This window comes from Lepidochelys kempii, chromosome 1 (genome assembly GCF_965140285.1).
Source record: "Lepidochelys kempii isolate rLepKem1 chromosome 1, rLepKem1.hap1, whole genome shotgun sequence".
Taxonomy (NCBI): Eukaryota; Metazoa; Chordata; order Testudines; family Cheloniidae; genus Lepidochelys; species Lepidochelys kempii.
In genome coordinates, this window is record NC_136380.1 from 59,920,244 (window position 1) to 59,945,266 (window position 25,023).

General features: G+C 40.1%; 1 protein-coding gene across 1 annotated transcript in view; it reads left to right on the forward strand.

The window, feature by feature from the left end:
- The first annotated feature begins 668 nt into the window (after positions 1 to 668).
- Positions 669 to 25,023, forward strand: part of HTR2A (5-hydroxytryptamine receptor 2A) — a 48,269-nt gene continuing 23,914 nt past the window's right edge. Inside the window, exons 1-2 of the mRNA XM_073344253.1 lie at positions 669 to 2,245; positions 6,684 to 6,884. Of these exons, the coding sequence (XP_073200354.1) occupies positions 1,774 to 2,245; positions 6,684 to 6,884 (673 nt within the window). The 5' untranslated portion in view covers positions 669 to 1,773. The remainder of the gene's footprint in view (positions 2,246 to 6,683; positions 6,885 to 25,023) is intronic.

The following is a 25,023-nucleotide window of genomic DNA, read 5'->3' on the forward strand; positions in this document are numbered from 1 at the left end:
TCAGTTACCCTCAAACGTCTCATTATCAGTTAACTAGTTTCCCCACAGGCATCCTGGTACCAATGTTACAAAGGAATAGGCCATAATCCTGGAAGAGCATTTATTTTCACCATTTAATCTAGACAGTGTTTACCTGATTGGATTACTTCACTTGGGATGCTTTTCTTTCAAACAGGTTATTGAGGTTAATTGTAGCTTCCAGCTCTTGACAAATAAAAATGACATCAGGGTATATATGCAGTGTTGTCATCAGGATATATATGTTATATGTATTATATTTATTATCAGGATATATATATATATATAATAACTATTGGTTGGCAAGTTGGTTATGACATCAGTGAAGAGCCAGAAATAAAATTATAAAAATCTAAATGTTACCAATTCAGTTTAGGGTTAGCTTAAAATTGGCAACCTTTAGGATGGAAAAAGCTATATGTTTACAATTTTACCAGCATATGCCATTATGAGATGTATTTATTGCCTTCCTAAAAACTTCACCCTGTAAAATATTATCAGCATTTGCAGCTGCTTTGCCCAGCATCCTATACAAATGAAAAATGTAATTTTTTTTAAACTAAGCCCTCAAAATGATAAAATGAGAAAGCTAGTATTTATTTTAAAAAGACCCTATTTGGTCTGCCCTCCTTTGCTGTTGCTACCTTGCAGTTTATGACATCTAGCTAGTGGGAGGTCTGACAAACTGAGCAAGGCAGTGAGCAAGAAATTACATTCCTGTTGAAATCAGTAATCCCTTTGTGGAGACTGCTCCTTCTGGTTTGTGTGATTTCTTTTGTGTCACTTTGAGAAGGGCTCTAATATTATTATTTTAAACGTAGTTTGTCTTTGGGGAGTTGGGGGAATGCACAAGGAAGGAGACAGCAAGCTGCCCATCTCTCAGAAGAGAACAAGACTCACAGCACAGGAACTGGCTTCACTCTAATGTACAGTGTAGAAATCAACAAAACTGTAATCAAAATACAATCATTTTTGTAGAGACTGAAGAGAAAGGACACAAAAGTGGATAACACAGTGAAGGACACAATAAAGCATGGTACAAAGTGACTCTAATTCACTTTGAGTGTGGGCTCTGAAGTACAATGTAAGTCTTACCTTATCTTGTATTTTTTAAATAATTGTAGTACTTAGTCATTTTATTTCTATTTTGAAGCCATGCTGGGCCAACAAGTAATCATTACAATTACATATTAAAATCAATATGGAACATTACTTGTAATCTTGGAATGAGACTTAAAATGATATTGTAATATGACAGAAGTCAGAGACTATCAGCCATAATATTGAAGATGAACTATAAATAAGAGCATATCTAATTATTGTGAGAGTAAGATGCTGAATAGAATCTTTAATCAACTTTCTTAATGCAGAGCACAAAGAGCTCTGCTGTTTTGTATGGCAAGCTATTTTCATACTGCTGTGTTTAAAACTGTGTGATTACAGTTACCAATAGCAATAGGATGTAGATACAGAAGGGAGTCCTGGTGGTTGCAAAAGTTTTTTGGCCAATGTTTTTGCTCTCTGAAGCCTCGAGTCCACATTTTCTAGCCTGTAAATTAGTTTTCCTTTTTAACTGGATTTTTAACATATGCTGATATTGGACTACATGAAACTGAAAATAAAAGTATTTGAGCATCCAGAATAACTCCCTCAGTTTTCTCAATGTCATATTAATGATGAAAAAACAATCAACAAAAAAAGAATCCCTTCTTTCCACCAGCATCAGCTCTGAACAACAAAGGAATATAAAGCCTGATGGTGACAAAGGGTTATAACTTTCTGTTTTTTCACTGTACATCCTCCCCAGTTTCAGATTTAGCAATGGATATTCTTTGTGACGAGGAGAACCCAACTGCAAACTCCTTAATCCAATTAAATCATGAGAGAAGACTCTACAAAAATGTTTTTGTGCCTGGAGAGGTTAACGCATCTCATCTGTTTAACTTGACTATGGACTCCGAAAACCTAACTAATCTTTCATGTGAAGGTAGCCTGACTCCGCCGTGTTATTCATCACTATTTCATCTTCCAGAGAAAAACTGGCCAGCTCTGCTGACAGTTATAGTGATTGTTCTAACCATTGCTGGAAATATTCTTGTTATCATGGCTGTGACTCTGGAGAAAAAGCTACAGAATGCCACTAATTATTTTCTAATGTCACTTGCAATAGCTGATATGCTATTGGGTTTCCTTGTCATGCCTGTGTCAATGTTAACCATACTGTATGGTGAGTATCAGCTCTCTAACTTATTGCATACATTGAGTAGCTTTCTAAAAATTGCATGCACACGCTATTATTATTTCAGCTTGAAAAGAAAAATGTAAATAAGGCTAGTTTTAAGGTATATGCTTCCCACCTCCCCGTTCAAGGTGAAAAATAACTATAAGGGGTAAATGTTCGTAAAGAACAGATGCAATATTTACATGTTTATTTACTTTTAACTTCTAAGTATGGACATTTTAAACACAGTCCAAAATGTCAATTTACTACTTTGATTCTGATGGAATTGTCTTATAATTGCTATCAGATATTTTGTCCTGTCTGTTGTATCAGTTTTATCTTTGACACATATGTTTCTAATAAGGAAGTAATGTCCTGTCAATTACTTTGCCCTGCAAATAGGCACAGAAGCATTAATTACTTGGTGCCTTCAGAGTTAAAATAGCCTGCCTCTGTTTTTTATTTTTATTTTTTAATCAAGCATTGCAATTCTAAATAATTATCTTTCCACTGAGATCCTTATTTACATGTCTACCTTTAAATTTCATTAGCTACCATGGAATGTTGGAATAAGTGTTTTGAAGGAGGCTGAAAAGTGGCTAGAGTTAATTGTACCCAATTGTTGGTAATATTTAGAAAAGATCCCAATATTTGATTATTAATTTGTATCTATTCTAATGAGTAATTTTGCAAGTGTAAATTGACTTGCGACACAGTTTATTGAGATTGGTATCGGAAGTTTGTCATTTTGACCAATATCCTCAGAAGCCTGTTACACGGAGAAAGTTGAAAAGCAGAGAAGGTTGAAAAGCAGCAGCCTAAGTGTTAAATAAAAATGTGTTCCTATTTTTGTATAATTTACCTTCAAAACTTAGAAAAATACCCAATACAAGAAGAGAGGAGACATGAGATGAAATAGCTTCTAGGCTTGTTTCAATAAGCTAAATCATCAGCCACTAAACTTTAACTTTAGGAAGATTTTATTAGGAAACAGCAATATAAGAATTTATTTCCAAATCCCCCTCTTTCACTTTCCCTGTGTTCTAGACAAACTACCCTAAATAGTATTATCAGATTAGGTTTGGAATTGGCATGGGTCTGTGACTGATTGTATCCATAGTATCATTACCTTTGGTAGTGGGGAAGCTAATGAAAAATTGTGCCATAGAAGCAGTAATTGCTTGATTTGTGAGATAAGTGAAAGACTCAAGCCCTGGATAGTTCACTGACACATGCAATAGGGACTCCTGCTGGCCAGACCCTGCCACTGAGGAAGCTAATCCCTGCTTCTGCTCAGAAATCCATATTCAATTGTGACCATTTATTTTAACTGCAATATTTACATGGTCAAATGCACCCTTACTACATGCACAGTAATAGGAGGGCAGCTGCATGATCACTGCAAAGGAGAAAAACTCCATCCCCTCCATTTGACAGAGGAAGGACTCTCACTTTGCTTCTCTATTTTTTCCTCTCTGTTTTTTCTCCTTTGCAGTGTGCTGTCTTTTGCCAGAGGAAAGATCCCTTTCCAGGATACATGCCTTTGAAAAATCACTCAGTCATTCTGGCATGAGCTTTCCTAGAAATGCAGCATCAGGGTGATACATTATCAGCATCACAGTGACCAGCAAACAATTTATTGTAGAGAACCCTCCTTCCCCACCAGAACTAAGAACTTCACCCCAACTACCAGAAACAAAAGGCCAGGAATCAGTCAGTTTCCAGACTCCCATTAACCTGTGATCATATTATCCCAGACACCAAAGCACTTCTGGTGCTATTTGCACTGATCTCAAACCAGAAGTCATTATGGCCCAGATCCTCAAAATCAAGGGGAGCTGGGCACCTAAATACCTTTGATAATCTGGTTTTATGAGCTTAATCCTAAAAGGTGCTGGCTCCTTCAACTCCCATCATCAGAGCACTCAGCACCTGGAGAGTTGCTCAGCAGTATTTCAGGCTTTTAGAGTCTCATCTAATTCCAGATTAAGTCCGTAAGAGTTTGGCCATTGGCTTAAGTGGGAGCAAAAACTATCCCTTAGATCTGAATGCCTCCTCTATGTATAAATTACTAACACCCCAGATCAAAACCCTGGATATGAATGCACTGAACTTTAGAGTGTTGGAGAAACAGTTGAAATACAGATTTGAATGTGGCTTAGGCCTCAATTTGACGAGTGTGTGTGAATGTGTATTAACATACATACAATATTATTTGTATTTCAATATTGGCCAGAACTCAAACAAGAATTGGGTCCCTTTTGAACTGGTGCTATACAACTACCTTCATAAAAAAATGGCCCTTCTCTGATTTTTCTAGAGATACGTACCAAAAAAAAAAAAATCCATTAAAAGAATGATAAGGTTGCAAAGTCAAGGATTAAAAAGATAAAAAATGACAAAAATAAATTCTGCCCAGGCAGCTTTAACTCAACCTCCTTGTGCGTAGTCATTACAATAACATTTTGTCCAACATCTCTGGGAAGTCTGTAGCAGAGACCAGAGCAGAATGGAGCTCTCCTACGAACACAAGACAAGGGGATATTCCTTCATGTGGAAACTTGTCCCTCTACACACATCATCAGTAGAGTTGGCGCCCAGGATCTTTCAATCCACAGCACAGATCTCTACTGCTTCAGCTGAAGGAGTGACTGGTAGTAATAGTAGTAGGATGTTACTTTTTATGGGGACCAGCCACTAAAGAAGAATGTGACACATGTTTTGCCAATGTTATATAACTGTTTGGTGGACAGCAGGGGAATACTGGGAATCCAGAATCTGGGGTTATATTCCTGGCTCTGGAAGGGACTGTGCACAGCGAAACACATAAGTTTGGCACATCCCTTCAGAAAAGCATTGTGGTTAAAACTTGGGTCTACCATATTAGATCTATGGATAAATTCTGGTCCCCAGTATGGTATATAGGGGCTGTAAAGGATGCAGAGTGGCCACTTGGGGAATTCCTCCAGGTTGGTCTGGCCCTACACTTCACACTCTTGCAACCCTCAGCATAGGGGCATGCCAGCGGAAGGAGGCAAAGCTCTGTGCTGCAGCAGTTCTGAGCTGTGAGGAATCCCATGGGCATCTGTGTAAGGCTGCAAATTAGGGCAGTCTCTAGAACCCCTAATTTACGCTGGGGATAGAACCAGCTCTTAGAGCAGCCCAGACTCTAGGAGATACAAAGGTGACTTAAAACCAACTTTTCTCCCCATTTCTCCATACAACACTTTCTGAGAAGCACAGCACAGATTCTGGTGTTTTGGTTTTATTTCCAACTCTGTCACAAAAGACCCTGGGTACTTCTCAGTTATCCCATCTGTAATATGGAGGAATGATACTTGCCTGCCTTCTCAGGTTGGAGCTGGCCTTGTTTAATAATAAGGACCAGGAAGTGTAGAGAGGAAGAACTGAGACTAGAACTCACTGTATCCCCCTAGCACTCAGCACACCTTCCCTGGTGGGTAGAGCACATTGAAAGAGGAAGGGGAGCTCTCACCACTCCAGCCAAGAAAGAGGGAGAGCGGAGGAGTTTTACCTATGGTTTTAGTGGAAGGGGGAGCTGTATTACCTTCACTTTCCACTCACTTTACGCTCTTTGGCTAGTATTTTTCTGATGGAAAACTGAGACACACTTCTGAAAAATTAAGCCATTCACATTCCCCTTCCACCCTGTCATGTTAGCAGGACAACATGAGGAAACTTGCACTGCTCCTGTTCCACGCACCCCCAGCTAGTGCTTCAAATGCCATACATACTTTAGGAAACTCTGCCCTGTGCCAAAGGGGTAACCGCAGCTGCTGCTATAGCTTCCATATCATCCCTATCTGGAGCTCTAGTTCTCTGCCTGGGACCTTCAGGCTAACCAGTGGTTAGCACTGTGGGACTGGAGCATGCTCAGTGCAAATGGAACTTTCAGAGATTTTAGCAGCAGGCCTCTCACAAGCTCTCCTGAGCATGAGGAAATGGCAATTTTCTTGTAACTTGGTCTAATCAGTATGTATTTTCACAGGGAAAACAAAATGCACTTCTCTACTCCCAGGACTGTCCCACTGCTAAATTTGCTCCAAACCCTGGAGGTGCTAGAGCTCTTTTAAGAAAACTGAAGAAATATGTTTACATTGATAAAACTGCCTATTTTTCCCTAACATCTTTCTCAGAAATGCCTGTGTATATAATCAGCCAGAGGCAGAAAGCAAGCCAACAACATCTCAGCCCCAATGGTTAAGTTCCACTTTATGCATCCGATGAAGTGAGCTGTAGCTCACGAAAGCTCATGCTCAAATAAATTGGTTAGTCTCTAAGGTGCCACAAGTACTCCTTTTCTTTTTGCGAAGATAGACTAACACGGCTGTTACTCTGAAACTTAGGTAAAGTTATAAGCAATAGTAAAATTCATCCATCCATTTATACTCTGCTTAGCTGATGCTAAGTTTCTCCTTTGCAGGATATACATGGCCTCTGCCTACAAAACTCTGCGCTGTCTGGATCTATTTGGATGTGCTTTTCTCCACTGCTTCCATCATGCACCTCTGTGCCATCTCTCTGGATCGCTATATTGCCATACGAAATCCCATCCATCACAGCCGCTTTAACTCCAGAACTAAGGCTTTCACAAAAATAATTGCTGTTTGGACAATATCTGTTGGTAAGTGAGGCAACATTTCAACACATAATTATAGATTCCTGTTTTTTGAGAGACTTGACACATATATTGCAGAGTAAAATTGTGTCCCAGGCTGCAAGATTTTGTTTGCCCCAGTATTAGATGTGGTGCAATGTAGTAATTATATGATAAAAATCACCAGTGACAATGGCAAGTGGAGAAATATTGAGCCACACTCTGCAGTGAAAGAATACATAAAGTCAAAACTGTTGTATTCAAGTTTCTTCTATAGATGTGCTTGTTTTCAGTATTGATATCCCCTACTACCTGGACAGCAGGAAAAAGCAAATGATCAGGCCTGAAAAAAGAGCTCTCTGATTTAGCTGTAATTCAATTGTTCCTGACACCTTACCACTATGACTTGTTTACAGCTGGGTTGCTTTTTTTGGTTTATTCGTTTTTGAGGCAAAGCCTATCTGCTCCTCCATGGTCACTGAGAGCCCAAGACACATGGATCCAGTGCTGTGCCACTGTATGCTGAGTGGGTAGGATCTGGGCCTTTGTGCCTAGCAATGTGAGGGATTTCCCCATGGATCTCAGATGTCACCTATACCTGTGTACAAAATGCACAGAAAAGTGTACATTTTAAACTATGCTAATCACAAATTCATAGGAACATAGCAATTGCCACACTGGGTCAGGCCAGTGATATATCTAGTCCAGTATTCTGACTGACAGCGGCCAACACTAGTTGCATCACAAAGAATGCAATTATGGAATAAACTGCTCACACGGAAAGCTTCTTCTCAATCCCCATTAGTTAGAGGTTGGCTTATGCCTTGAAACACAAGGGATTATGTTCCCTTTCAAAACTCTTGGGGGGGCGGGGGGGGTTGTGTGTGCGTGTGTCCTTTCTATCATGCTGTTTCAAGAGTTATAAACACCCGTCGTGGTAATAGAAAGCACTGTACAAATAAAAAATTCAGTAGGATTTAACCATCTAGAGTTTTTTCTCCCACCAATGATCAGTTGATCCACACATTTTCTGTGTTATGATAGTGTACTAATAACTGATAATAACATGGTCCGTATTCTCTGTATAATATGATGCCTATGTTTATTAGAAAGCAATGAAGTCTGGCATGACTGAAAATGACAGAATCTTGCTTTATGCAGTATTGTAGCTGTGTTGGTCCCAGGATATTAGAAAGAAAAGATGCATAGGGTGATATCTTTATTGGAGATACTACTGGAGAGAGAGACAAGCTTTTGAGCTACACAGAGCTCTTCTTCAAGTCTGGGAAAGGTACTTGGCGCCTCACAGCTAAATACAACGTGGAACAGATTGCTTTGAATAGAAAGTTAGCACATATTCTAAGGGACCATTCAAGGTGGAGTGGCCTGTTAAAACCTCTGCAGTCATAGGACCAAAAAGAAGGGATTAGTGGGTTACAGAGTGCAGTAATAAACCATAAATCCAGTGTTTCTGTACAGTCCATGATTTTTAGTGTCTAGCGGAGTTATGAATTTAAGCTCCCAGGCTCATCTTTTGAAAATGTTGTGCAGGTTTCCTTTGAGGATGAAGCCTAATAAGTCAAATATAGAGTGACTGCTTTATGAGGGGTGATAGCAAATTTTTGTCTTTAATCATTTTCCTACGTGACTTCATTCAAGAGCATAGTGATTGTCTGGTTTCACCCGCATACTTGTTATTGAAGCATTTAGTGCACTGGATGAGGTATGCCACATGTTGTGATAGGCATGTGTAAGATCCAATATTTACAAATATTTTCAAGACACTGGACAACCCTCAGATAGCCACTCCAAATACCTTGTCATCCCATTTCATCCTCACCCATAACAATTGTACATTCAACAACAAACACTTTGTCCAAACCATTGGAACAGCCATTGGTACTAGGATGGCTCACCAATATGCTAACTTCTTCATATAGAAATAAAACCCTCTCCTATCCCACACCCCTAGTTGTCACCTACCACCCCATACTGGAACCCATATGGCGTATCATCAAAAAACTACAATCCATACGCAATGGGGATACCATCCTGAAAGAAATCTTTCTTGAACCCCCTCTTCTGGCCTTCAAACAACCCGCCAACCTCTCCAAACTCATCATCAGAAGCAAGCTCCCCACAGACCAGGACACACCTACTCAAAGTAGCACCAGACCCTGCCAGAACAACAGGCAGACATATCTCAACTGCTACAATGATCAATACCCCCCACAACACACCTTTCAAGATCTATGGATCCTACAAATTCCTATCATAACTTGTGGTGTACCTCATCCAGTGCACTAAATACCCCAATAACAACTATATGGGTGAAACCAGACTATCACTACGCACTCGGATGAACTCACACAGAAAAATGAAAAGACAAAAACACCACATCGCTTGTGGGTGATCACTTTTCACAAAGTGATCACTATATATCTAACCTATCAGGCCTCATCCTCAAAGAAAACCTCCACAACACTTTCAAAAGAAGAGCATGGGAGCTTAAATTCATAACTCTGCTAGACACTACAAATCATGGACAGAACAGAGACACAGGATTTATGGCTTATTACAACAATCGGTAACCCAGTAACCCCTCCCTTTTGGTCCTATGACTGCAGAGGTTTTAACAGGCCACTCCACCTTTAATGGTCCCTTGGAATATGTGCTAACTTTCTATGCAAAGCAATCTGTTCCACGTTGTATTTAGCTGTGATGCGCTGAGTACCTTTCCCAGACTTGAAAAAGAGCTCTGTGTAGCTCAAAAGCTTGTCTCTCTCACCAACACAAATTGGTCCGATAAAAGATATTACCTCACCCACCTTGTCTCTCTAGAATCTGGCTTTGTTATGTTTTGATAACACCTGTGATGTAATCCTGGAATTTAGGTGGGATGATATCGTGCAACCTAACAGCTGTTAAATTAAATATATGTATACAAAAATCCAGTTAACAGACTGAGCAGTAAGAGTAATGGAATGGTGCTCGGTTGCCTTGTTAGTACTGTGGTATCATGATGCATGGAGTGACAAGCTGAAGGAAGAAGATTCCAGCCCCCGAGGCGTGAATATGTCTTGAATGTGATGTGCTCTGGGAAACAGGGAAGGAGGCAGCTGCACAACAACCAGTGGAGCGGCAGCATGGCATCTGGTTATCCCTCATCTCCAAAGTAGAGTGAGTGTGCACCATGGCAGATTGCCACATAAAAGGGACAAAGAAAAATGCCAGCCCCATAAAGAATCCTAATGGTCTCAGCCCTTCAGTGCAACTAACTGTCAATCAATTGTCAATGTAATGTAACCCTGTCCTCCTCCAGCACTCCCTTGCCTGCAAAAATCTGCCGCACCAAAGTTCAGAAATGGCTTATGAACAAAGAGATGCTTTATCTATCATTTACCAATCTCCAGGCTCCCCGTGGTACTTATAGGACTTAGTCTATACATTATTTAACTCTTTGTAGTTCCACACAGGTGCAATGCAGTATAATGTGACGTCACTAAGCGATTCTGTCAGGAGAGAATAGCTTTATCATGTCCCTTGATACTCTGCCTTCTGGGTCCCATTTTGTTTGTCATTCGGTTGTACCCCTATTCCTGTGGTTTTCAGTTAGGCCGTGACCTCTGTTGCTTTTGGGAGTTTTGTTATCGCTGTTATGGATGAGCTGTAGGGTATATGGATAAAGGAAAGAGATTAAGGCCTTGATACTCTCCTTCACTGACCTTTGCTGAGTACAGGTTAGGTGGGGGTCATACCAATCAGAGAGCCAGTTACAGCTTCCTGATTGTCAAGTTACTCTGGCCCCAGCTCCAGTATAAAGTAGACCAACAGCTCTGGCATAAATTAGTGGCTGTTCTTATTTATGCCAGCTGACTGTCCTCCTCCATTCACCATACATCAGGTAAGAATTGACGAAGCACAGATACCATGCCCTCTATGCTGGGGGTGCAGCTGGTGTAGGAGTTAGCTGTGCTGGCTGTATGCCAACATAGACCTCAGTCATGCCAGGGAAATTCTCAGCAGGTCAGCTAAGGCCAGATTCCAACCTCTTTGCATCACCTGAATGGTACAGAGTAGTAGGAGCAACAGGAGAGAATCAGGCCCTAAGTGTCTTTCTTCCGCTTGCAGTAACCCGAAACCAGGACTAGTATTGTTAGTTGCTTTATGTCAGTTCTGTAGTTCTGCCTCTTTTAATAGCTTGGACACTGTTTTTCCTTGGGAGAGAAAGGTGCAGGCTAGATTGGAGGGCAGGATGAAGGGTTGTTGAAGAGGGACAGCTAGGAAGCTACAGTGTTAATTGATGTGTGGTGTAATGATGCTTTATGAATAAAACAAAATCTGAGCTATTTGTGAATTGAACTGTAGTATGTGAAATTATAACAAAGTTGTGTAATGAGGTACAAATGCTCTTCTTTTCCTGGAGAGTTCAATAGAGTGGTCACTATAGTACGAGCCAAGGAGGACAAGATGCCAGGGGCTTCTGGCCTTTTTCTGATCAGCTCTGCAAGATGAATAACTCTGGATTTTTTCCCCTTTTTCTTTTCTATTTTAAAAAAGAAGACTGAGTGTAGGGGCAGGGGCTCTGGGAAGATTTTCAGAAAGTGATGAGCACCTGCCCTATGACAACCAGATTCCTTTAAGGTGTCTCAAGTTGGGCATCCAAAAAATGAATGCAGTCAAAATCACTAGATACTTATAAAAATCTTGGCCAAGGAAATTAAATATTAAAACTAATTCAACAATGAGGTTGACAAATCAAGCATTTCAAAGTCATAAAATTCCAAAAGTTTTTATCACCATTATATAAAATTTTTGTTCCTGATTTCTTGTTTAAATATGAACTTTAGTGCACTCTAGTTTTATTAGGGTCTGATCCAAACAACACTGACATTAATGACAGTCTTTCCACTGGCTTCAGTGAGCTTTGGACTGAGCTAATAATGTATTACATAACAATATGGGACAGGAAATGTGACTTACCTGACTTCTGAAAATCTTGATGTTTTCAGCCTAAATTTTGTATTAAAATGAGTTTTTATATTTAACAGCAGAACAACATTAAGCCAGCAGCCTTTATTTCTCTGGACCATGAAGAGCCAAGGGCAATTGGTTTAAGATAAAATCTAATTACTGTAACAGATTCTAATTCTGTCTTTAATTCTTAATTCAAACAGTACCCAAAGTGGCTGGATAATTAGGTTATGTGTGGCTATTGCAGGGGCAGGCCTGTTATTCTAGAAACCTTAAATGTCTAAACACTGAAAATGATTCAATTTATTTTAGAGCATAGAGGTGATATCTGAAAATAGATGTCAAAAACTAGACATTATCACTTCTTGAAATGTATTACAGTGGTCTATGTGAAACCCAGTTTGATAACATTCAGCTAGAATATGTGGCGCTATAAATAAAGCCCACACTGAAAAACTCCATAGAAGCTCAATAAAATTAATCTAGTTCACTTCTTTTGTGCAAAATTTTGGAATCTAAACCTGTCTAAGAAACACAATCCTCTGTAAAAGGGCTAAAATCCAGCCTTCTCTCCTTTTAGCAGACCTTTGAAAACAGTACATAAAATAAAAGTTAGAGTAATAAATGTTAAGGTTTCACTCATATCATTCCTCAGTTCTTACCCTTCTTTGTTATAGGATTCAGCCTCCTATTGTGATCTAAGTCATGTGAAGTTTGATGAAGCCCAAATCCTCTTAGCTGAGTTTCTCTCTTCTCTTATTCTTCCTTCCTCAGCCTACACATCTGTTCACTGCCTTCAGGCACTCTCAGCTCTCCCTACTCAGTAACCACATAGATTTATACAGTAATTTTCCTCCATTAGGATCCCAAATAAGGCTGGGCAAAGCTGATGAAAAAAACGTTTGCAACATTTATCTCAAAACTTTTGCCAATTCCTTTTCCATAGTTTTGGAGCAGGGCCACCCCAGGAGTGCGGGGTGAGTAAGTGGGGCAATTTGCCCCAGGCCCCGCAGACAGGGCAGGGACAATTTTGGTGGCAATTCGGTGGCGGGTCTTTCAGTCCCTCTCTTCCTCGTCGTCGGCACTTCAGCGGCAGCTCAATCCCTCCGTTTCAGTCTTTTGCAGCAGTTCGGCTGCGGGTCCTCCTGTCCTCTTCTTTCTTTGGATGGCATGCCTTGGGTTTTTCTTTTTTTTTTTTCTTCGCCGCTTGGGGTGGCAAAACTAACTTTTTTTTATGGAAGGGACCCCTGAAATTGCTTTGCCGCAGGCCCCCTGAATCCTCTGGGAAGCACTGTTTTGGAGACTTCAAAATTTTGATTACTGCAAAATGTAGATTAGCATTTCCCAAAGCAGAAGTCAAGTAAGGCCAAAGGACCTCCTTCCAGTATTGAAAGGGTTAACGCTCCCTGGTGGGCACAGCCAAACCCATCCTGCCCTCCCCCCTTACAGGAAGTGCAGGGGCAGAAGCATAAGAGCAGGGTCCTGGAGTTCAGCTGTGGCTGGATCAGGGAAAGAAGTAGACATCTCTCCAAGCCCTCTGCAGAACCATCACCTGGCAGCTGGAAGTGAAGGCACACCTTAGCCACTGGAGATGGAGAAGCCCAGGGAGCAACCAGAGGAAGTGTTGCCTGGCCACTAGATTGAAAAGCTGACCCCCACAGTGATGGAGCATTCTCTCGCCAAGAGTGGTGGGAAGTAGCTCAGGGAAAACAGATCTTGTTCCAGTTGTGCTGCTGGGAAGTGAGGCAGCATGCTCCAGAAGTTTTGTTATCCCCCTGCAGACCCAGTGGCAGGACCATCCGCCACTTTTACGGGCAGGAGCTGTGACCTGGTGGAGTAGGGTGGGCCCAGGTCCTCCTACCCCTGCTGCCACCCCACATCCGAGGTGTCTTCCAACTCACCCTAGGCCAGAAGACCTACATCAGGGACTGGAAGACTGTTTCCTGGCTCTCCCCCACCCACGAGGCCAGAGCTCAAACTGTTATTGATTGCTCCAGCCAGGAGCTGCGAGCCTTAAACTGTTTCCCTGCTCTGCCCCACCTAGGGGGCCAGAGCCCAAATGACTTGCCCCAGCAAGGGGCCGAAGCCCAGACCTATGGCCATTCGGCTCACCAGGAGGGGTCAGGCCCAGCCCCTAAAAGGGAGATGGCTACAGGAAGGAACAGCCTAGGGGGCATGGAACGGTGGTAATGTAACTTTCCTCTATGCTGTCTAGCCAATACGGCAGGGCTGAAGGGGAGTGTGATTGGTTTTATTTTCCTGTATGGGGGAGACTCAGCTCTCAAAAGCTAGGGAAGTGCTGATGTAGAGGCTCACAATTTTTTTTTTTTGGACCACACTACATAATCCACTCCATGTTTGAAATTTTTGTGCCAAGTACCATAGCAGCTCTTTTTTGAGGAACAGAGCAATGCTAAACAGCCATACACATGTCAGTGATGTATTATACACACTGGATCAGCTGGGAAGGGAAGCAATGTCACCTTATTCCACCTGTGGAGCTGGCACAAGCATCTGGATCAGGAGCTGAACCTCAAGATCCTCCGCCCCATGGTAGAGAACCAACCTGAAGAACTGGCAGATACAAGCAGAGCATTATCTACCTTCTTATTTTTCAGATCCCTTCTCAATACTACTTCTTCCATGATGCCTACAAGTACTCAGTCAACTAATTAAAGGCACAGTAAGGGGCAGCCGGACATAATATAAGAGCACTGATTAATTTAGTATATTGTTAAAAGTTCCTAAATGTGTATATAATTACACAAACAAGCTATGTTAAAAGATCATTATTAAGGTTGCAAAGTAAACACTCAAGAGTTAGGTTAGCCAGAATTAAGGTTGTCCATTCAACCTAAACTCAGCCCCCTGTGTATGTATGCATTATGATTAAGGCCCTACCAAATTCATGGTCCATTTTGGTCAATTTCACAGCCATAGGATTTTTAAAATAGTCAGTTTCATAGTTTAAAATGTTTACATCTGAAATTTCACAGTGTTGTAACTGTGGGGGTTCCGACCCAAAAGATGGTTGTGGGCGGTCATAAAACTATTATAAGTGGGGTCACAGGACTGCCACCCTTACTTCTGCGCCCAGCTCTAAAGCCAGCAGCAGCGCAGATGTGAGGATAAGAGGGCATGGGGAAGGTCATCACTTGGGGGGGCACCCCAACTGGGGGCTTTTACAATGCACCAGGCTCCCGCTTCTAGTCCTGGTGGGGCTGGGACTTCCTCTTCCTTTGCACAGGCCACTCCAGAGATGGGTCAGACCCACCTCTGGGAACCTCCCCCAGCTGCAGGAAGCTCCACCCAGCTGGGCTCTGAAGGCAGCACAGCTACAGAGCTTGGGAAGAGGAAGTCCCATCCCTCCCCAGCCCAGCCAGGACTAGCAGCTGGAGCCCGGTGCATGGTAGGACTCCCCTCCCCCCCTCCATCTGGGGCACCCCTCCAGCCCTGCCCCTCCCCTACAATAGCCAAATATCATGGAGGAGATCATATTTCATGGCCCATGACACATTTTTCACAGCCATGAATTTGGTAGGGCCCTAATTATGATCCAGTCTTTAATTACATGATGACATACTATTTTGTCCCATAGGATCTCTGCCTCACTTAGTGCCCAGAATGGAGAGTACTCAATTAATGAGTAGCTATTCAATATTTTTTTTCTCCTCACTGCTCAGTGTGTGGCCCTATTTACTTCAAACTATTCAAATCCTGCTATGTAGGCAAAATTATAATAATTTTCTCATGCGCTTTTCTATGGTGCTCATCACTATTGTATTTGAGTGCTTCACAAATATGAATGAATATATTTTCACAATGATTAGTGGGTATTATTATCCCAATTTTACAGATGGGAAGCTGAGACAAAGAGATTAAGGCCAAAAATGTCTACTAATTTCAGGTGCCCAATGTGAGACATTTAGGATGTGATTTTTTCAGAGTACTTAGCATTGTATAGCACTTTATATGTTCAAAGCACAGCTCCCATTGACTTCAGTTGCAGCTGTGAGTGCTCAGCACTTCTGCAAATGAGACCCCCTGGTCTCAAGTCAGGCACCCAGAAAATGAGGAACACACAGTTAGTGACAACTTCTGAAAAGTTTGGTATAAGCCTTTTGACTAGCATCACATAGGAACTCTATAGCAGAGGCAGGGATAGAATCCAATTCTTCAGATCAGAGTTCAACTACCTTAAAAGGGGGCAGGAGACAAAAGCCCATAAGTAAGTCCAGAACATGGAGATCTGGGTGAAGGTTTGGAATCAGAGGGGAACATGGGCTATCATAGCAGGAACAAAGGAGAGACAAGAGGGAACGTAAAGGGGACATCCAATGAACAACTTAGATGTCTGTATACTAATGCAAGAAGTATGGGGAATATAAAGGAGGAACTAGAAATACTAGTGAATAATCACAATTATGACATAATTGGCATCATAGAGATTTGGGATAATTCACACAACTGGAATATTGGTATAGAAGAGTACAGCTTGTTCAGGGAGCTCAGGCAAGGAAAAAAAGGGAGGTGGTGTTGCCTTGAATATTGAAGATGTATAAGCTTGCAATGAGGTTGAGCTAAAAGTGAGAGGCAGACTTGTTCAAATTCTCTTGGTAAGGATGAAAGGGGTAAAAAGAGGGGTGATATCATGCTAGGGGTCTACTATAGACAACCAAACCAGGAAGAAGAGGTGGATGAGGATAACAAACTCACCCAAAGCACAGGACTTGGTGATGGGCAACTCCAACTACCCAGACATCTGCTGGGAAAATAATATAGCAGGGCACAGGTTATCCAACAAGTTCTTGGAATGCATTGTAGACAGCTTTTTATTACAGAAGGTGGAGAAAATGATTAGAGGAGAGGCTGTTCTAGATTTGATTCTGACAAATAGGGAGGAACGGGTTGAAAATTTGAAGGTGGAAGAGAGGTTGGGTGAAAGGGATCATGAAATGACAGAGTTCATGATTCTAAGGAATGGTAGGCGTGAAAACAGTAGAATGAAAACCATGGATTTCAAGAAGGCAGTATTTAGCAAACTCAGAGAACTGGTAGAAAAGATCCCATGGGAAGCAAGTCTAAGGGAAAAAAAGAGTTCAGGAGAGTTGGCAATTTCTTAAAGAGGCTGTCAAGGTTCCTTCCCCACTCTGAACTCTAGGGTACATGAAAACCTCCTAAGCTTACTTTTACCAGCTTAGGTTAAAACTTCCCCAAGGTATAAATTAATTTTACCCTTTGCCCTTGGAATTTCCATTGCCACCACCAAACTTTAACTGGGTTTACTGGGAAATGTAGTTTAGACACATCTTTCCCCCCAAAATCCTCCCAACCCTTGCACCCCACTTCCTAGGGAAGGTTTGGTAAAAATCCTCACCAATTTGCATAGGTGACCACAGACCCAAACCCTTGGATCTTAGAACAATGAAAAAGCATTCAGTTTTCTTACAAGAAGACTTTTAATAGAAGTAAAGGAATCACCTCTGTAAAATCAGGATGGTAGATACCTTATAGGGTAATTAGATTCAAAACATAGAGAATCCCTCTAGGCAAAACCTTAAGTTACAAAAAAGACACACAGACAGGGATAGTCATTCTATTCAGCACAGGTCTTTTCTCAGCCATTTAAAGAAATCATAACCTAACACATACCTAGCTAGATTACTTACTAAAAGTTCTAAGACTCCATTCCTGTTCTGTCCCCAGCAAAAGCATCATACAGACAGACCCAGACCCTCTGTTTTTCTCCCTCCTCCCAGCTTTTGAAAGTATCTTGTCTCCTCATTGGTTATTTTGGTCAGGTGCCAGCGAGGTTACCTTTAGCTTCTTAACCCTTTACAGGTGAGAGGATTTTTCCTCTGGCCAGGAGGGATTTTAAAGGGGTTTACCCTTCCCTTTCTTTTTATGACAGAGACATTAAAGGAACCAGATCAAACTATCCCACTGCATAGAAAAGATAGGAAGTATGGCAAGAGACCATCCTGAATTAACCAGGTGATCTTCAACAACCTGAAACTCACAAGAATCATACAAAAAGCAGAAACTAGGTCAAATTATGAAGGATGAATATAAAAAAACCAACACAAGTATGTACGGACAGCATTAGAAAGGCCAATGCATAAAACAAGATTAAACTAGCTAGGGACATAAAGGGTAATAAGAAAACATTTTACAAATACATTAGAAGCAACAGGAAGACCAAAGACAGGGTAGGTCCATTACTCAATGAGGAGGGAAAGATGATAACAGAAAACATAGCAATGGCAGAAATTTTAAATGACTTTTTTGTTTCAGTTTTCATAAAAAAAAAGGTTAACAGTGTTCAGAAGACTAACATAGTGAACATCCGTGTAAATGGGATAGGATCTGAGGCTAAAATGGGAAAAGAACAAGTTAATACTTAAAAAACTGGCTGAAGAGATCTCTGAACCACAAGCAATTCTTTTTGAGAACTCATGGTGGACAGGAGAGATCCCAGAGGACTGGAAAAGGGAAAATTTAGTACCTATTTATAAAAAGGGAAATAAGGACAACCCGGGGAATTATAGACCAGTCAGTTTAATGTTGGTACCCAGAAAAATAATGGAGAAAATAATCAATTAAACAAATCAAACAATCAGTTTGTAAGCAACTAGAAGATAATATGATGATAAGTAACAGTGAACATGGATTTGTCAAGAACAAATAATTTCAGACCAACCTAATGCCCTTCTTTGACAGGTTAACAAGACTTGTGGATAAGGGGGAAGCCATAAATGTGATATATCTTAACTTTAGGAAGCCTTTTCATACTTCTTACAGGACCTTCTCATAAACAAACTAGTGAAATATAGCCTAAACAAACCTACTATAAGATGGGTACACAACTAGTAGGAAAACCATACTCAGAGAGTAGTTATCAATGGTTCACAGTCAACCTGGAAAGGCACATCAAGTGGCATCCCACAGCAATCTGTCCTGGGTCCAGTTCTATTCAATATCTTCATAAATGATTTGGCTAATGGCATAGAGAGTACACTTTAAAAGTATGTGGAAGATACAAATCCTCCAAACTTGGTAAGTGCTTTGGAGTACAGGATTAGAATTCAGAATGATCTTGACAAACTGGAGAAATGGTCTGAAATCAATAGAATGAAATTCAGTAAGAACAAAGTAGTACACTTAGGAAGGAATAATCAGTTGCACAAATTCAAAATGGGAAATGACTGCCTTAGGAAGGAGTGCTGCAGAAAAGGATCTGGGGGTTATCATGGATCACAAACTAAATATGAGTCAATAATGTAACACCGTTGTAGAAAATGAACATCACTTTGAGATGTATTATCAGGAGAAGACTGTAGGGGGACATGATAAGAGTCTTCAAGTACAATAAACTTTGTTATAAAGAGAAGGGTGATAAATTGTTCTCCTTATCCACCGAGGTCAGGACAAGAAATAACAGCAAGGGAGATTTAGGTTGGACATTAGCAAAAACTTCTTAATTGTCAGGGTAGTTAAGCACTGGAACAAATCACCTAGGAAGGTTGTGGTATCTCCCACACTGGAGGTTTTTAAGAATAGGTTAGACAAACATCTATGAGGGATGATCTCTTAGTCCTGCCTCAGTGCAGCGGGCTGGACTAGATGACCTTTCGAGGTCCCATCCTGTTCTACATTCTATGAAACCATCCTTTCTCATCCTGCAATCACCTGCCCCATTCACCACACACCTTCCAACTTCTACAACAAATGAAACAGGGGTCCTACAGACAACAGCCTCCTTAATACACAGCCCTGATTCATACCCAGAGCATCCTGTGCACTGAATTAGGCAGGGATCCTGAGGAAAAAAAATACTATGTGATCATGTGATTAAATATTATATCATAATGTATATGCACAAAGGGACCGAATTAAGGTAATTTAATGTTCTTTTGATGTTCATTTTCAGATGTAATAGCTATATAAATTGTACCTATTTTGATTGTATCCCCCTCTCCAGCGTATGTTTTGTGTCATCTTTGATTGTAAATTCTCCAGGGCAGCACTGTATTTTCTTATGTGTTTGTTGTAGAGCCCAGCACAATGGGACCCTGTTCCTGATTGGGGTCTATCAATAAAACCACAATAAAAATAAAAGACACTATCTAACACTGTAACATAAAATGCTGAGACAATTAAAAACACCATAACTGCATCTAAAATCCACTCCAGAAATTCCAGATTACATAAACTCCATCACCTGAAGTGCTAAGAGCCATCCATTCCTATTGGCTACAATTGGTCCATGACTAAGTCTCCAAGGTGCTACAGGAATACAAATAAATAATAATAATAATTTAATAGAAGATGAGGGCTGTCAGATCTTGTTGAATCAGAACCTTATTTTTTGTGTTGATATACAATGTTATAATGTGTAGGGCCCATTAATCAATAATAATTATACCAATATAGAATTCCTTACTGTAGTAGTAGACCTCGCCAAAATTGGCTACTGATGAATTAATGCCCACTTAATTCATAAATGGTCCTTGGAAAAGTCAAAATTATTAACTGTATAGTGTCTGTTTCCGTGTATAGTAAGCATATATACTGATTAAGAGACAGAGAGTTTAAGGTCAAAAGTATCCACTAATATGGGGTGCCCAATTTGAGAGATAGGGCTGTAAAACGGGCACATCAAGATCACACCAAAATCTGCTTTTGAAAATAAATTCTTTCCCATTTTCCACTTAAGAGATTTCTTTGCTTAGATTTGGTTGATTTCTTTCATCCCAGAAGAACACATGCATGTCTCATCCACTAGACTAAAATCCTATCACAAGTATCTCCCCCCTCCACAAGGGTGTACAGTATAAAACATTTTTCATTTTAATGTTGTAAGTAGTTTTCAGTTATACTAAGAGGTAGTTTTACTGACTTAAAATAAATCCCATCCTGTATATTGTCCTTTTTGAAAACTGCACAAAGAATTTATATTGATTGAAACTCTTTCCAGATTCTTTAAATTTGACAACATGGAGGTAAAGAAACTGTAATATTCACGTATAAAAATCAAAGGATTTATTGGGACATTGTAAGTAACAACTCCAGCACCACAGGAGGGATTATAACTCCTGATCAGATACAACAGTGTAACATCAAAAATATATATACAACCTAGCACTAAGACAAATACAATATCACCTATTGGGAGAGGTGCCATCTACACTAATCATTACAGAACATCATAAAAAATCCTTAAGGCCAAATCTTCAAAGCCACGCACAAAGGGAGAGCAAACAAAATGTATGAACCACCATTGTCTGGGCAAAAATTGATAAGTGCTTTTGGTTTGCAATAAGCCCCAGAATCATCCAGATTCTCTTTGTGCAATAATTCACAGTAATCAATTAAGATAAATATGTTTTAAGGCAAAATCCAGGCATAGTATGGTGCCATGTACTAGTAATTATTCCTCTCTCTGAAAGGCAATACTGTGTGATATAGCAAGATGTGTGTTACATAAGGGAGTTCCAAATGGACTTCACTAGAGTTGGAATCGTGTGTGGAAGCCCCAGTGCAGAAAGTTTTTTATATATAGTGTCTGAAATGCAGAACGGGTAAACAGTCTACCCTGAAACTGTACCAGTAGATCTATACAATAGTATATGGTGAGGTGGGATTCCTCTATGGACAAAGAAATGTACCAATTATGTGAACATCTGCAATAGGAGAAGTTGGGATTTTTACATAGCAGAAGCCTCATGAAATATAAATGAACAAAAAGAAAATCACAAGAAACCATGTTGAGGTTTATAAATTCTGTCATCTGTGCTTTGTAATTGCACTTTAATTGCCCTAGAAATTAAAAATAGTGTCATTAAAACTGTACTCTTCTGTATGAAGTAACAATTTCAAGAACACTGAATTTTTAAAGTAAATTCAAAATTGCATAGAGCAATTTCTTAGCTTCTCTTATGCACTTCAAAGAATTATACTTTATTACACCCACATTTTAAATTTTAAGTCATTAAAAATTGGGGAATTAATCTTAATATTTATTTTATAGAATTAAATCAGTGATTTTACTAGCAGCCAAACACTCATACTTCATCTAAACGCTCCCGCATTTGTTTGCTGGTCTGCGTAGCTAGTACCATTTCCATTTTATACTGCACACTCTTGTGAAGAAGGGAGATATCTGTGATAAGATTTTAGTCTAATGGATGAGACATTTCCAAGACAAACCAGCTAATAAAAGTCATTATTTTTTCAAAGGTATTGCAACAGCTTCCCAGTTACCTATGGCAAATTAAGAAATACTTGTCAGCTGCTCCTTACAAAGTTCTTTGGCACCATCAGTGGAAACAAGACCATCAAACTCTTCTTCCTCCATAAAAACAGTTCTTCTTGACTCAGAATTGGATTCTACACTAACACAAGGAGCTTTTCTGTAACAGCCCTCTAGAGCTGTAACTTTCACAGTACTCAAGAGTTTTAAAGAGCAATTAAATCACATCCAGTAGGGTTATTAGCAGGGTTTTGGGGGTTTTTTTTGTTTTGTTTTTTGTTTTTTGCAGCAGCAGCAAAAGCCTCTTGTTATGAATTTGTATCTAACCTGAGCCTTGTAATGTTTTTTCAAGTTGGGAATCACTCCCATGATCCAGGGCTGATTTACTTTGTGTTGGGGGGAAAACACCTCCCAAAATTACACATTGTGCAGCTTTATACTGCAGGTGTGTTGCATAAATATTACAACTCTCACCAAAGGCGATTACATTTCATTCAGTGTATCCAAACTTGTGCCAAAACTGCCATCTTTCTTGAACACTCAGCCTTGCCATGCATGCATTTGTAGAACTAGTGTGTCATGGGGGAGGTCCTTTCAGCAAACATTGTACCCATTTTCAAGGATAATTTTCTCCAAGGATAATTTAAGTTTTTCAGTTCCTGACTGGTTTGTGCAGTTTAGCAAAATAGATGAGCCGAGAGATTATGATGTAGAACCTAAATAACCACACATTAATGTGAACTTTAGATATAGTCTATTGTTTTTTTCCCACTGCTCTTAACTCTGTTATCTTTGACATGACACTGTGGTAAAGGTAGCCTGGATACAAAGGCAGCTTAATCTGTATTAAAAGCATTATCCCTTATGTAAATGGTGGTGAACAAGAGCCATCAGGTGTGCTGCAGCAAAACTCAGCATCCTGCTTCTCATCATATTTTCTCTTCAAGAGAATATATTGTGGTGAGTCTTCTGCCACAATAACTAGCCATCCACAGGCTTAGACCATTTTCATTCTCGTCATAACAAACTGGCTACTAGCTTAAGCAGATGTTCTTCAAACAGCCACAATGGGGATTAGAACAATGTGAAGAAATGGTGTGGAAGGTACTATAACAGAATGGAACATGAACTATGGACCAAATAGTGCGATCAGATTCCATTCCGTGACTTCTTAGATCACTTCAGGACCTAGAGGGACACTGGGCAGCACAAGCTGTGTGTGTTAGCCATTGGTCTGGAAGTCTGAAAGAATTACAGGGTCTGTCTGCGTCCCACAGTCTCAGTACAAAATCCCTTTTATAATCATTACAACCAAGTTCTGTTTCTTCTCTACCACTGACCAGTGGCTGGGGGCATAGGAGGGCCAAGTGCCCAAGGCTAGTACAGTTCTACTCGGTATCTCAATGCAATTTACTGAGGATGAATATACCAATAAGGCTATTAAATGCATTGCTGGAAATTTCTGCAGCAGTGCAATACTGATTTCAGCGTGTATTAATATAGTCTAATAATAGATTGAGAATAACTATTAAACTGCAGTATCACACAAGGAACCCAAATATACTGCTGGAGAAATTCAGAAAAATCTAGCCCCTTGGAAACCACTATTTACTTCAATGGAGCATTAAACCTGATCTAAGTACACTGCCATCATTTAATAAATTATAATAATTATAAGCCCAGAAGAGGGAAATATAACATAGCAGGGGATCTTGTGGTTTAGACTGCCTGTGGGAGTCAAATCATTAATTGCTAATGGTACCGGAATATCTAGGGGCTTTTAGTAATTTATTAGGTTGTTATTATTTATAAAACACTGACTGTATATTCAGCATTGTACAATGCACACATAAAGACCATACCAGCCCTAAGGAGTCTAAAAGCTAAAAGGCAGACACATAAAGTAGGATGCACGGGGAAACCCAGTGGAAGACACTGTCACTGTTAATTTGTTTAGATCCCATTGTGCTGTGTGTGTGTGTGTGGTATTTATTCCGTGAAGTGCAGTATACACAACTTTATTCTCTCAGGGACTTGCATGATGAATACTGCTGGAAAGCTGGCATGCAAGGAAGATAGAAAAATCCTAGTCAAATTTAAAACTCAATAAAAATAAATTGCTAGAGTAGTGGGACTATTGCAAACAGCTGTTTTACCTAAACCAATGACAACTGCAAAACTATAATTGCTTCTCAGCAGAAATTAAACCATTGCTGCCAGGAACATGCAAACACCTAAGCAAGTTAAACAGCATTAGCTGAATGCACAAAAAGAAGAGCATTTCACAATAAGTTTTTGTTGATGTTGTTGAAGCTGCATAAGGCCTTCTACCTAACCTTTGGCTTAGCAATAAATGTTCCTGGATTTTTCATCATTAGCTTTAAACAAGAATTAGTAATATATTTCCAGGATGTGAGAAACCAGTAATTAATGGTGCCACTAATTAACAGCTATAATATCTGCATTTCTTGAAAATTTTCAAACTAATCAACAATCTCTCAATTTTAAGGTGAACATTTAAGTTTAAAGGAACCAGGTAAAGAACCATTGATTTATTAATTGATTGATTATGTGGCCATCATTACACAGTATCTGGCCTTGAGAGCAAAAATTAAAAGCATGTGTCTATCTGTGCGGTAGATTTTTTGATAGCAAATGGTCTGGTCAAATCTCTGCAAGGAGACCAGAACTGTAGTTGCTTTCTGACTGCCCTGAAACTTCTGTCCCGCTCCATTGCATAAAAGCAAACTTCTGGACCTCATTTCAGGCTTCAAATGAAATCCTACTACCCCTTATTTTTCCCAGGTTCAAGGGAGGTGGCTACTCCCAATCTGATAACAAACTCTTTATACAAAATGATTAAAAAGAAAAGGAGTACTTGTGGCACCTTAGAGACTAACCAATTTATTTGAGCATGAGCTTTCGTGAGCTACAGCTCAC